Source organism: Rhinolophus sinicus, linkage group LG02 (genome assembly GCF_036562045.2).
Source record: "Rhinolophus sinicus isolate RSC01 linkage group LG02, ASM3656204v1, whole genome shotgun sequence".
In the NCBI taxonomy this organism is placed as follows: domain Eukaryota; kingdom Metazoa; phylum Chordata; class Mammalia; order Chiroptera; family Rhinolophidae; genus Rhinolophus; species Rhinolophus sinicus.
Window position 1 is genome coordinate 131160659 of NC_133752.1, and position 14620 is coordinate 131175278.

Sequence of the window (14620 nt, forward strand, 5' to 3'; positions counted from 1 at the left end):
TTAAGAATGAAATAACCAGTTTAGGTAGTAGAGTTGACCAGATGGAGGAAAGAATCAGGGACATCGAAGATAGAAACCTGGAAATTACACAGATGGAAGAAGAAAGAGACTTGAGACTTAAAAGAAATGAAAGAACTCTACAAGAACTTTCTGACTCCATCAGAAAGAGCAATATAAGAATAATGGGCATACCAGAAGGAGAAGAAAGAGAGAAGGGAACAGAGAATATATTCAAACAAATTGTTGATGAGAACTTCCCAAACTTGTGGACAGAACTGGATCCTCGAATCCAAGAAGCAAATAGAACACCTAATTACCTCAATCCCAACAGGCCTTCTCCAAGGCACATTGTATTGAAGCTGTCTAAAATCAACGACAAAGAAAGAATCCTCAAGGCAGCCAGGGAAAAGAAGACGGTAACCTACAAAGGAAAGCCCATTAGATTATCATCAGATTTTTCAGCAGAAACTCTACAAGCCAGGAGGGAGTGGAACCAAATATTCAAACTATTGAAAGAGAGAAATTATGAGCCAAGAATAATATATCCAGCAAAGATATCCTTTAGATATGAAGGAGGAATAAAGACCTTTCCAGACATACAGAAGCTGAGGGAATTTTCTAATACACGACCTGCACTACAAGAAATACTAAAGGAGGCTATCCGACCACCATCAACAGGGACAATTTGTTGCAACCAAAACTCAAAAAGGGGGAGAGTAAAGGTCTGAACCGGAATATGGGAATGGAGAAAGTAGGCATGCTGAAGAAAATGGAATATTATAAATATGAAACTTTCTTTTAGATAAACTTAAGGGTAACCACTCAAAAAACATGCAGAACTGAAATATACACTGTAATAAAAGACAAAACAGAGGGAAACATCATAGAATACCACCACACAGAAATAATAAACAACAACAAAAAAGGCAAAGAAACAATGGAGACACAGCCTTACCAGAAAACTAAAGATATAATGACAGGAAATCTTCACATATCAATAATCACCCTAAATGTAAATGGACTGAACTCACCAATAAAAAGGCACAGAGTAGCAGATTGGATCAAAAAACTAAACCCAACCATATGCTGTCTCCAAGAGACACATCTCAGCTACAAGGACAAGCATAGACTCAAAGTGAAAGGGTGGAAATTGACACTCCAAGCAAATGGTACCCAGAGAAAATCAGGTGTAGCCATAATGATATCAGATGAAACAGACTTCAGGGTGAAAAAGATAACAAGAGACAAAGATGGACATTTCATAATGGTAAAGGTACAACAAGAAGACATAACAGTCATCAATATTTATGTCCCCAATCAGGGAACACCGAAATATACCAAGCAACTACTAACAGAACTAAAGGGGGAAATTGACCAAAACACAATTATACTAGGGGACTTAAATATATCATTGACAGCTATGGATAGATCATCAAAACAGAAAATAAATAATGAAAAAACAGCCCTAAATGACACATTAGATGAAATGGACATAATTGACATATATAAAGCACTTCATCCTAAAACATCAGACTATACATTCTTTTCTAGTGTACATGGACCATTCTCAAGGATAGACCATATATTGGGACATAAAATCAGCCTCAGCAAATTTAAGAAGATTGAAATCATACCAAGCATATTCTCTGATCACAAGGCTTTGAAATAGGATATCAATTGCAAAAAGAAAGCAGGAAAAAACACAAATACATGGAGATTAAACAACATACTTTTAACGAATGATTGGGTCAAAGAAGAAATTAGATGAGAGATCAAAAGGTACATAGAAACAAATGACAATGAAAATACATCCTATCAAAATTTTTGGGATGCAGTGGAAGGAGTTTTAAGAGAGAAATTTATATCATTACAGGCCTATCTCAAGAAAAAAGAAAAATCCCAAATATTTAACCTCATGTTACACCTTAAATAACTAGAAAATGAAGAACAAGTGAAACCCAAGGTCAGCAGAAGAAAGGAAATAACAAAAATCAGAGCAGAACTAAATGAAATAGAGAATAAAAAGACAATAGAAAAAATTAATGTGACAAAGAGCTGGTTCTTTGAAAATATTAACAAAATTGACAAACCCTTGGCTAGACTCACTAAGATAAAAAGACAGAAGACACTAACAAAATCAGAAATGAAAAAGGGGAATTTATCGCAGACACCACAGAAATACAAAGGATTATCCAAGAATACTATGAGAGACACCAAATTCAATAACCTAGAAGAAATGGATAAGTTGTTAGAAACATATAGCCTTCCAAGGCTGAACCATGAAGAACTGGAAAATCTAAACAGACCGATCACCAGTAATGAAATTGAATCAGTCATCCAAAACCTTCCCCAAAGCAAAAGTCTGGGACTGGATGGCTTCACTAGTGAATTCTACCAAACCCTCAAAGAGGATCTAATACCAATCCTGCTCAAACTCTTCAAAAAAATTGAAGAAGAGACAATACTCCCTAACTCATTTTATGAGGCCAACATTACCCTGATACCAAAACCTGGTAAGGACAACAGAAACAAAGAAAACTACAGACCAATATCTCTGATGAATACAGATGCAAAAATCCTAAAAAAAATTCTAGCAAATCGAATACAACAACACATTAAAAAGATTATTCAACACGACCAAGTGGGGTTCATTCCCGGGGCACAAGGATTGTTAAACATCCGCAAATCTATCAATGTGATACATCATATAAACAAAATAAAGAACAAAAATCATATGATTATATCAATTGATGCAGAAAAAGCATTTGACAAGATACAACATCCACTTATGATGAAAACACTTAATAAAATAGGTATAGAAGGAAAATACCTTAACATAATAAAGGCCGTATATGTCAAGTCCTCAGCCAATCTCGTAATTAATGGTGAAAAACTGAAGCCCTTTGCTCTAAGTTCAGGAACACGACAGGGCTGTCCCCTATCACCTCTGCTTTTCAACATAGTGTTGGAAGTCCTTGCCAGAGCAATCAGGCAAGAGAAAGAAATAGAAGGCATCCAAATTGGGATTGAAGAAGTTAAATTATCAGTCTTTGCAGATGACATGATGCTATATATAGAAAACCCTAAAGACTCCACCCAAAAGCTATTAGAAACAATCAACGAATACAGTAAAGTTGCCAGCTACAAAATCAACGTACAAAAGTCCATTGCATTCCTATATACTAACAATGAAATCTCAGAAAAAGAAATACAAAAAACAATTCCTTTTGCAATTATAGCAAAAAGAATAAAATACCTAGGAATAAACTTAACCAACGATGTGAAGGACCTATATGCTGAAAACTTTGAGACATTTTTGAAAGAAATTGAAGAAGATGCAAAGAAATGGAAAGACATTCCATGCTCATGGATTGGAAGAATCAACATAGTTAAAATGGCCATATTGCCCAAAGCAATATACAGATTTAATGCAATCCCCATCAAAATCCCAATGGCATTTTTTAATGAAATAGAATAAAAAATCATCAGATTTGTTTGGAACCACCAAAGACCCCGAACAGCCAAAAAATCTTAAGAAAAAAGAACAATACTGGAGGTATCACACTCCCTGACTTTAGCTTGTACTACAGGGCTACAATAATTAAAACAGCATGGTATTGGCAGAAAAACAGACACATAGACCAATGGAATAGAATTGAGAACCCAGAAATAAAACCACATAAATATGGACAGATAATTTTTGACAAAGAAGCTAAAAACATACAATGGAGCAAAGACAGCCTCTTCAATAAATGGTGCTGGGAGAATTGAATAGCCACGTGCAAAAGAATGACACTGGACTGCTATCTGTCACCATATACGAAAACTAATTCAAAATGGATCAAAGGCTTAAGCATAAGACCTGACACAATAAACTGCATAGAAGAAAACATAGGTACTAAACTTATGGACCTTGGGTTCAAAGAGCATTTTATGAATTTGACTCCAAAGGCAATGGAAGTAAAAGCTAAAATAAACAAATGGGACTATATGAAACTTAAAAGCTTCTGCACAGCAAAAGAAACCACCGACAAAATAAAGAGGCAACCAACTGAATGGGAGAAGATTTTTGCAAACAGTGCCTCTGATAAGGGCCAGATATCCAAAATATACAAGGAACTCATGAAACTCAGCAACAAAAAAGCAAACAACCCAATTGAAAAATGGGCATAGGACCTGAAGAGACATTTCTCCAAAGAGGACATACAAATGGCAAATAGACATATGGAAAAATGCTCAACATCACTAATCATCAGAGAAATGCAAATAAAAACCACAATGACTTATCACCTCATCCCAGAATGGCTATCATCAACAAGACAAATAGTAACAAGTGTTGGAGAGGCTGTGGAGAAAAGGGAACCCTTATCCACTGTTGGTGGGAATGCAGACTGGTGCAGCCCCTATGGAAGGCAGTGTGGAGGTTCCTGAAAAAAATTATGAATAGAATTACTGTATGACCCAGCAATCCCTCTCCTGGGTATCTACCCCAAAAATTTGAAGACATTTATACATAAAGACACGTATGCTCCAATGTTCATTGCAGCTTTGTTTACGGTGGCCAAGACATGGAAACAACCAAAATGTCCTTCGATAGATGAATAGATAAAGAAGTTGTGGTATATATACACAATGGAATACTATTCAAAGGTAAGTAAAGATGATATAGGAACATTTGTGACAACATGGATGGATCTTGAGAGTATGATGCTAAGCGAAATAAATCAGACAGGAAAAGCAGAGAACCATATGATATCACTGATATGTGGTATATAAACCCAAAACAACAACAAAAAAACACAAGACAAACAAATGAGAAACAAAAACTCATAGACATAGACAATAATTCAGTGGTTACCAGAGGGTAAGGGGTGTGGGGCATGGGAGATGAGGGTAAGGGGGATCAAATATATGGTGATGGAAGGAGAACTGACTCTGGGTGGTGAACACACAATGGGATTTATAGATGATGTAATACAGAATTGTACACCTGAAATCTATGTAATTTTACTAACAATTGTCACCCCAATAAATTAAAAAAAAGAAAAAGAAAGTCATATAACATTCAAAAAATGAATAAATAAATAAAGGGTCATGCCAAGAGGGAGGGATGGGAAATTGTGGCCATTTTTTAATCTACTGCAGAGGAATTTTGTCTATAAATATATCACTTTTGAAGGTGATTTTATTTAAATCCTTATGCTGGACTTTAAAAGAGTTAATTTGTTCAAATGTTAAACTTACAAGTATGTCATTCTGACATTCACAGTGTGGCTTCATGAGATCAATCCAGATTTCTGGTGATGTAGTGCTAGGTTTTTGTAGCCTTCTGTGATGCTGCCTCAAGGATATAAAAGAAGCAGCATTTCAGCTGCTTCCCTGCAAGGGGTAATGTCCATAAGGTCTTTTAAATCGTTGCTCCACAGAGACCAACAAAAAAGTGCAACTGTTTCTTTCTTTCTTTTTTTTTTTCTTCTCAGTTTTCCATTGCTATGTTTCAAAGATTTGCTTTCTTTTTCTTTTCACTTTTGGCCTTTATAGCAGGATCAGTGGAGATAGCTGGAAGGGTTTTCTGTTCTCTCCTGTCTTACATAATTAAGGATGGATATTTGTCTTAGGATCTTCCCCTCTTATACTGACCAGAAAAAAAAATAAAATAAAAAGGAAAGACTTTATTTCATTTATTGCTTTCTCACTTCTCCAGTGATATGCAATCTCATCCTTTTATCTCACATTCTTATTTTCAAACTTATCTGACATGTTCTATAATTTCACATTTAATGCTTTATGAATCACAAGAAAAGTCTGAATTCTTCTAAAAGATGATCCTTTTGTCAATGTGATTATTTCTAGGTAGCTTATATAAGCTTAGCCTTAAATTGATTCATTACATCTTTTCTCATTTCCCCCCATGAGTCTTTTGCATCTTTCCCCCCTTCTTTTTGGTTTCTCTATAGATTATCAAACATTATCAAATTGAAGGTTTTCATTATTGGTTCCTGCCATCTGTGTGAGTTATCTTTCTAGAAGTCTTATAATTTAATGTGAATATTTCTTCTATTTAAATTAAAAAGTAATTTATGTGGCATTTTGCATATAGTAAGATCTCAGTAAATGTTATCTATTAATATAAATGCTTCTGTTATTACACTTATTATTGTTAGTTTATTTTAAAGCAACCCATCTGCCTTTTTCTCCCTACTGAATTTACACCATTAAGCTATATAAGGAACCATGTAGACAATATGAGGATGCATGTTAACATTTGAATATAATTTTTTTGTAAATTTTCTGGCAATTCAAATTAACTATTACTGATATTTAGAAATGCCTCAGTGATAGTAGCACAAAACTAGAATCACTCCCATACTATTTAAGCTTTATACTTTTTCGCATGCTGGTAAAGCAAATTTATATTGTCCTTAGGTTATTATTACACATTTACTAACATATTGTTAGTATATTTCTCATACATGTATACATGCCATATTTTCTTGCATTAGTTTCCTAGATATCAATGACCTTTTAAAGATGTTTTAATTCTTCATTTTGTTTATTTACTGTAATAACAGGTGTTTTCTTTAGTGAGTCACTTATATTTAACTGCCCACCTTGCAGTCCTTTACATTGCTGACACTTTCTTATCAGTATTTCAAAACTCTTGCTCTTTTCAGATCATAGTATCAATGTCAGTATCTGTTTTTCAAAGAGATTTCCTCCTACATACAACCTGTTGTTTTACGTACTCTGGGGACTTCAATCCTATCAAAACATACCTGTGAAATAGGTGCCTACTCTCTTGTTCTTCCCTCCCTTCCCTTCCTTCCTTCCTTCCTTCCTTCCTTCCTTCCTTCCTTCCTTCTTTCCTTCCTTCTTTCCTTCCTTCTTTATTCCCTTCCTCTCTTCCTCCCTCCCTTCCTTTCTTTCTTCCTTCCTTGAAATATACATACAAACACACACTGTATTTGGTGGTGAGGTCCGATATGGGTTGAATTGTCTCCCAGCATTCCAACTTTCCAACACACACACACACACACACACACACACACACACACACTCACACACTCACACACAAAGGGAGATATTGAAGTCCTAACCTCCAGTACCTCAGAATGTGACCTTATTTGGAAATAGGGTCTTTACAGAAGTGATCAAGTTAAAATGAAATCATTAAGGTGGGCCCTAATCATTACATCTAGTGTTTTCATAAAAAGGGAAATTTGTATACAGAGACAGTCTACATAAAGAAAAAATGATGTGAAGAGACACAGGGAGAAGATGGCCATCTGCAAGCTAAGGAAAGAGGCATGGAATGGGTTGGCTGTTCACAGCCCTCGAAAGGAATCAACCCTGACAACACCTTAATTTTAAATTTCTAGCCTCCAGAACTGTGAGATAATATATGTTGCTATAAACAATACAGTCTGTGGTAGTTTGTAATGGCAGCCCTAGCAAACTAATACAAGGCCCAATTCAAATTTAAGAAAGGAAGAAATTGGCTAATTATTATAGATAATCACTTTGGTACTTGGCTATCTGCAGCTTGTCTTTTTCACTTTTATAAAGAAACCTGAATTTTTTTCTTGCTAGAGCATTGTGTTCCTGGAATAAACTTTTTAAACTTGTTTTGTTTTATATAACCATGATGTAGTGCCTGGAGACCTACATTTGACTGAAAAGAGCAAGCCAGAGCCACAAGAAGCAACACTTACTTGTCACCTGTAAGTAGACCTCTCTTTCTCATCAGCTGTCATTAAAAAAAAAAAAAAAAAAAATGCAGTTGATCTTAGATTGTCTCTCTCTCTCACTTGTTGGGAGGGGTGGGGCAGCAGGGAGGGAAAGGGTGTGGAGAGTGGGGTGTAAATAAGGCAGGCGGAAGCTCCAAAGAGAATGGAGATAGAGCTTCATGGAAGAAAAATAGATGAACCTGGTTGGTACAACATAGCTTCCCCAGACCCACCCACTCACCCACCCACCCACCACCCTCTCCTGAGCTCTGTGCTTTGGCAGCGGAGGTTGATGGCGAGTGGTGCGGCAGGGGCAGCTCCGGCAGCGGTTGCTTTGGGGGCAGAAACATAATCTGCAGGTCGAAATCCGAGCAGGGTGACTTCACCTTCAAGTGGGTGAGCTCTCTTGACCTCTCGGGCTAGCTCCGCTCCAGTCACCGCCAGCCGATCTGCCCGCTCGCGGCGCGGTCACCGAGCGCCGGTTGGACCCGCCCTGAGCTCCATGGTTTGCCCAGCCCTGCGCGATGGTGACTCTGGGCGCGGAGGTTGGCGCGAGGCGAGCCCGCCGCTCGCAGAATGAAGGCGGGGAGAGCGGCAGGCGGCCGGATGGGGCTGTCTCCGCGACCCCAGCGCCCAAAGGAGCCTCCCAACAGCCTGTACCCGGGAAACACCAACAAGTAGTTTCACGTTGGAGAAGGGCGGCGCGGCTGGGTGTCAGGACTCAGTCCCGCTGCCGGGAGAACCTCGTCCGCACGGAAACCAGAGCAGAACCACTTTTCTCTCGGTCTTGTTAAGGTATCTGGAGGCAGCAGGGAAAGGGGGTGATTTGCTGGGAAGGGCATGCCGACCCTGCAGACAGGCATCCCCTTCCTCCGTTCCTCAATAGGAATGTGGAGGTGAAACCTTGGGGAGAGGTGGCTGGGAGAATGGAGACGGGGACACTGTCAGCCAGGACTTCCAGCTCAGGGGGTGTGCCGCCGGCAGCTTTTCCCGGTCCCTCCCCCCTCCTAGAAATCCTCCCCCCCCCCACTCCCTATCCCCGAAGCGTTTGTTTTTCTTGGAAAAGGGGGATGGGGTGGGATGCATTGATCACTTCTATTCTCAAAAATGGATCCTGGTCTTTTCCTTTTCCAAGTAATGATAATAGCAGCAACAACAATAATGTGAAAAGGAAATTGTACCGGGAAATTGGTCAGAGATCTCTTTGGTGAAAGGTAACAGCAGGGAGATGTTTTTGCTTTGACTTCTGCGTTCAGTCTGTCTGCTTGGTCTGTGAGGGAGAGTAGAGGTGAACCGAGAACAGGTCGCTCAAAGGGCACGCCCTGAGAGCCCGGGAGCAGCAGGCAGTCCAGAGTTGACCCAGGGTACGCGTGCAATGGGGGCTCTCGGTCGAGTCGGGGGACGGGGGCTGGGGGGGGGGGTGTCTGTCACCCAGTACTACCAAGTTGCACTTAGAAGAGAACTCCCTGCCTAAAGGGATTGCCCCCAGGCTAGGGGAGGAAGAGAGTCTAGGAGAGTGAAAGAAAAGAACCAGGGCAGGGGGAGAGAAAGGAACAAGGGAAGGGGAGAAAGACGGTTTGGCAGGGAGAGATCAGGGCTTGGTAGTGGTGGTGGTGGCGGCGGGGAAAGGAGTAAGGGCTGGGAGCAGGTGAGACTTGAGAAAGAACAGAGGGGAGGGAGAATGAGGGTGAAAAGATGAAGGAGGGGCGATCAGAACAACGGGAGAAAGGTGTGAGGCAGGGGAAAAGGTGTCATGGAAGGTCAAGGAAGACTTGGACTGCTACCTACCTAGGTTCACGGGAAACCTGGGAAAGGTGTGAGGCTTGAGGAGAGGACGGGCCGGGCTTCGATCTCCCCCTGAGAGGGTCGTTTGCCCGTTGCTTATCTGCCAACCCTGCATCTTGGGACATTGGGCTGGGAGTGGGGGCAGGGGTCACGGTGCAGCTCTGACTGTAGGGATCTTTAACTTGGCGCCGTGTTCCCCTCTTCCCAGTCATGTCTGAGCCACAGAGATGGGCAAGATCGAGAACAACGAGAGGGTGATCCTCAATGTCGGGGGCACCCGGCACGAAACCTACCGCAGCACCCTCAAGACCCTGCCAGGGACGCGCCTGGCCCTTCTCGCAGCCTCCGAACCCCAGGGCGACTGCCTGACGACGGCAAGTGACAAGCTGCAGGCGTCGCCCCCTTCACTTTCGCCGCCGCCGCGACCACCCCCACTGTCCCCTGGGCCAGGCGGCTGCTTCGAGGGAGGCGCGAGCAACTGCAGTTCCCGCGGCTGCGGCAGCGGCAGTGACCACCCCGGGGGCGGCCGCGAGTTCTTCTTCGACCGGCACCCGGGCGTCTTTGCCTATGTGCTCAACTACTACCGCACGGGCAAGCTGCACTGCCCCGCCGACGTGTGCGGGCCGCTCTTCGAGGAGGAGCTGGCCTTCTGGGGCATCGACGAGACCGACGTGGAGCCCTGTTGCTGGATGACCTACAGGCAGCACCGCGACGCGGAAGAGGCGCTCGACATCTTCGAGACCCCCGACCTCATCGGTGGCGACCCCGGAGACGACGAGGACCTGGCGGCCAAGAGGTTGGGCATCGAGGACGCCGCGGGCCTCGGGGGCCCCGACGGCAAGTCTGGCCGCTGGAGGAGGTTGCAGCCCCGCATGTGGGCCCTCTTCGAGGACCCCTACTCGTCCAGAGCAGCCCGGGTAAGGCCAGAGTCGCCCCCTATCCTGCTGCTCCAACTTCTCCCAACTCCTTCCCCAACTTGCTGCACTTTTCCACCAAGGGCTTCTGGGGAGGGGTAGTGGGGAAGGGGAGAGGAGAACTAGGCTCCCTAAAGATGAGATTAGAAGCTCATCTAATGCAAGGTAAACTCAGGGACCCTGGCCCACCTCCTTTCCTTCCCTATATCCCCCTCCTCTCCTCAACTCAAACACAGGTTTACTTTAGCAGATGGGACCTAGAGGGCAAATGTCGACTTCTCTGAGCAAGTCTGTTTGGAACCTTGTCCTGAAACGGTATCTAGCTTCATCTTGAAGTTTTGTTTTGTTTTTTTCTTTTCCCCCTTGGCTCATTTGTTCCAACTTTTTCTTTAGCTCTGATGTCTCTTAGGGCCTTCAGGTCATCACTCTTTGACATTTTCAGTGAGGCCTGACACTCCTTCACATCTGTTTCACCCAGAACATTGGCTCTCATTAGGGATCTAATCTGAGGACAGAGGAAGGGGAGATGGAATCTCTGTATGTGACTGGCCTATGAGGGAGGGTGTGCCAGGAGGTTCATTTTGTGGAGAATCTTCTGCATTCTGTTTGGTCCTGTCTCCTTTCAAGGGAGAAGAATGCTGGAATTGCTTGTCCTAGTGAGTTGACCAGAGAGTTCACCTGCACACTGAATTTTGTAGGCTGGTGTCTTTCCTCTTGGGCTGTATCTATATTTTTTACAGGTTGAATGTGAATTAGTCACTACGGTGATCCAAATTTCAACCAGTTCTTGAAATCTGGGTTATTTAAATTGTAGCAAACTTTATTTTACTTTTTAGATTGTGATCCCATCCTCAATTTTTCTTTTCAGTGTCTAGCTTGAGTGACAGCTTAAATTTAGTCCTTGACATTCTCAATTAATTCTTCAAAATTCCATGAAGGGACTGTAAAAGTAGACAATAATCGTTTCTCCAGTTTAAAGGAAACAAAAGATATAAATAACCAAAAATTATATAGTATGTGAATGATTTTTAATTACAGAACAGAGTGCTGTATTTAGTTAAATCTTTACGACTGCATGTGCTTGGTTTGCTTCTGACACCCAAAAAAGATACCCCCTGGGAAGAATGGAAATTTTCCCAGCTTCACTTTGGCTCCATTCTCATTATTGTCTTTGCATGTCAGAAGTCTTTCCATCTGAGATATTATGCAGCTGTCTACTAACTTGTCAGAGATGTGCTTCTGATAGCACTTTAGAAGTCTGAGGGTATGTTTTGTTTTCAGTGTGAAATAGAATGTGAAAAAGATAATTTAAAGCATTGCTACTCTACTGAATCTAGTATTTGAATGCATACATAAGTTCTAGTATGTCCACATTCTCATATTTGAATATAGAATTCATAATTTCAACTCTGAATTCTTCCTTTTAAGACCATTCTATAAAATCACCAAAACTTGGCATTCAGAAAATATAGACAAAAAACAAACAAGTGCATATTTATTTAAGTTAGATCACAGGCTCATGACCATTACAACTGTGATTTTTTGTTTTGTTTTGTTTTTGTTTCTTATGGATTCCATCTGAGTGCCACAGTGCTCTTTCCACTGGGTGGCTAAAAAGATAATCTGAATTTGTTTTCAGACTCATCTTGTGATTTTTTGCCCCCCCAATACTGTGCTATAAAAAAGATAGTGTTTTATTATCTTTCCTCGTGATAATAGAATACATTTTATTGTAAGACAGATTGCATAGCAAAAACTTTAATAAAAAGGTGTTCAATTTTTATTATTGCTTTGGAAATTGATTCAATTGATTATTGATCAAAGGGCAGATGATTAACTTGAAACTAGTTTTTAAAAAATCTTACTAAGATTTTATTAGAATAATATTATGTATTTGCCTGCATCCATTTTAGGTGAGGAAAGAACACAGATAGATTAAAGATTAACACAAGGTCAAAGAGCCATTAGAAGCAGAATCAGCTGAGAATCATAGACGTGGAAAATTTCTTTTGAGTTCACCTTGTGAAGACCCTTTATTTTGTACATGAAGAAAATGAAGACTGTAGGGGTTAAATGATGGCCAAGGTCATACAGCAAGTTAATAGCAGAGCCAAAATTATACTGGAGGTCTCATAACATCCTCCCCAGGTCCTTTCCACCACAACCACTGATTATAACTGACTGTCTGGCTTGTGAAATCTCTGCAGATCATGTTGCTTCTGAGAGTTAATGCAACATAAGAGATTCACTAGCATTCTAATTTTGAAAGGTCATCTGTGACTTTTTAAAATATATGTATTCCAAGACTTTGGCTGGAAGAATTTTTACCCTGCACCACCCAACATTAAAGTGAAAAATATGAGATTGAAATTAACTTCTTTAAATGAGCCCTGTTTGAACTTTCCATTTTTATCGACTAGTTGATAGGTAATGCTGTGCTTTCTTTCAGATTGGGTAACATTTGTAGGACTTGTTTTTAGGGAAATGTCTTTTTAAATTACTAGGTTTGCCTAAAAAAGAGTAATCAGAAGTCACCATTCTATTTAAATGTGATTTAGTATTTTTATATGAACACTTTTCATTCAATGATAGTCTGACTTAATGTTATCTGACTAGGTTGATAAATAGAATTATATTGGAAGATTGCTGGATGAAATTTTATTTTGTATGGACATGATTCTAGGAAGCGTAAATCAATTATCAAGTGGTTTGCTTCAGCTGTTGCCTTACTGCCACAAGTCTTATTCTTAATAGAAGTTCAGTACTTAACTTTTATAAATAAACACTCTTCCTTTTTTTAAACTAGCTCATCTTTTATTGATATACTTGACATGAACAATTTAACTGTCTGAATTCCTTTTTCAATTTGTTATACCTTTTTCATCATTTCCAATATTGAGGAGATTGGTTCAGTTATATGATAAATGGTTTTATTTCCAACTTTTATGATCTGAACTGGCAGACTGAAACAGTAAAGAAAGGAACTGGATAATTAATTGAATTTTACAGCATTGTATTTTTACCTTTTGTTTTGGTTGGCATTTTCCCCTCCTCTATTGCTTTTTTCTTTCTTTTTAAAAAATGTTATTAAACTTATTGGACTGGCATTGGTTAATAAAGTTACATAGGTTTCAAGTGTATAATTCTATAATACAATACATCATCTGTATACTGGATTTATGTGTTCATCACCCAAAGTCAAGTTTCCTTCCATCACGTCACCATATATTCGATACCCTCTATCCTCTTCAACCTCTCCCCCATCCCACTCCGCCTCTGGTAACCGTACTCCTATCTGTGTCTATGAGTTTTCGTTTGTTTGTCTGTCTTGTTTGTTCATTTGTTGCTTTCAGTTTCGTATCCCACATATAACTGAAATCATGGTTCTTGGGTTTTATCCTCTGACTTATTTCACTTAGTGTGATATTCTCACGATTCATTCATATTGTCACAAATGGCAGTATTTCATCTTTTCTTATGGCTGAGTAGTATTCCATTATATATACGTCCCACATTTTCCTTATCTAATCACCTATCAAAGGACACTTTGGTTGTTCCATGTTTTGGTCACTGTGGATGATGTCAGTACAACTCAGGTGAAAGGGTATTTTTCTGAAATTCCTGAAAAATAATATTCACACAGGGACTTACTCTGAGCTCCAGTGTTGGGGCAGCAGCTTGAAAGGTGCCAGGGAAATAGGAGGAGGAGGAACTGAGTTGTCTGGCTGCAGGTTGAGGGCTGGAGGGGCAACTTTCTTCCAGACAAAAGTGCTGGCAGAGGCCATTGTTCCTTTGCTGAGCTCTCTCTTCTTCCAGTGTGCAGACTTAGGCAAGAGACATTTCCTGTATTGCTTTTAATTTATGATGTAAATACATATTTAAGAGGTCTAAATTGTTCAAGTTAATTTGGTAAATAAGTTCATATTTTATACTTATTAATTCTTATCTTTAAGAATAGTACCCAAAAATAGAAATTTATAAAAATTCAAAATTAAGTTGTCATGGAAAACTGTTGTGGAGAAAATGAGATCAGGAAAGAAGAGGATAAATTATTCTGTTGAGGCTATTGAGTGATATTTACAAATAGTAAAACGTAAGGATGCATAGATGTACTTGTGAAAATGTTATGCATTGTGTATTTTCAATTTAATATCTAAGTTTTAGAAGGAAATGAAATTTCATTGTGCTTTTCTC

At 40.0% G+C, this 14620-nt stretch overlaps 1 protein-coding gene across 9 annotated transcripts in view; it reads left to right on the plus strand.

Moving 5' to 3' along the window:
* The first annotated feature begins 7654 nt into the window (after positions 1 to 7654).
* Positions 7655 to 14620, plus strand: part of KCNC2 (potassium voltage-gated channel subfamily C member 2) — a 242080-nt gene continuing 235114 nt past the window's right edge. For 2 of the 9 annotated variants that reach the window (XM_074325410.1, XM_019755063.2), the window contains exons 1-2: positions 7984 to 8522; positions 9721 to 10429. In XM_074325410.1, the coding sequence (XP_074181511.1) occupies positions 9740 to 10429 (690 nt within the window). In that variant the 5' untranslated portion in view covers positions 7984 to 8522; positions 9721 to 9739. The other 7 variants (XM_074325411.1, XM_074325412.1, XM_074325408.1 and 4 more) reach the window with 6 other exon arrangements.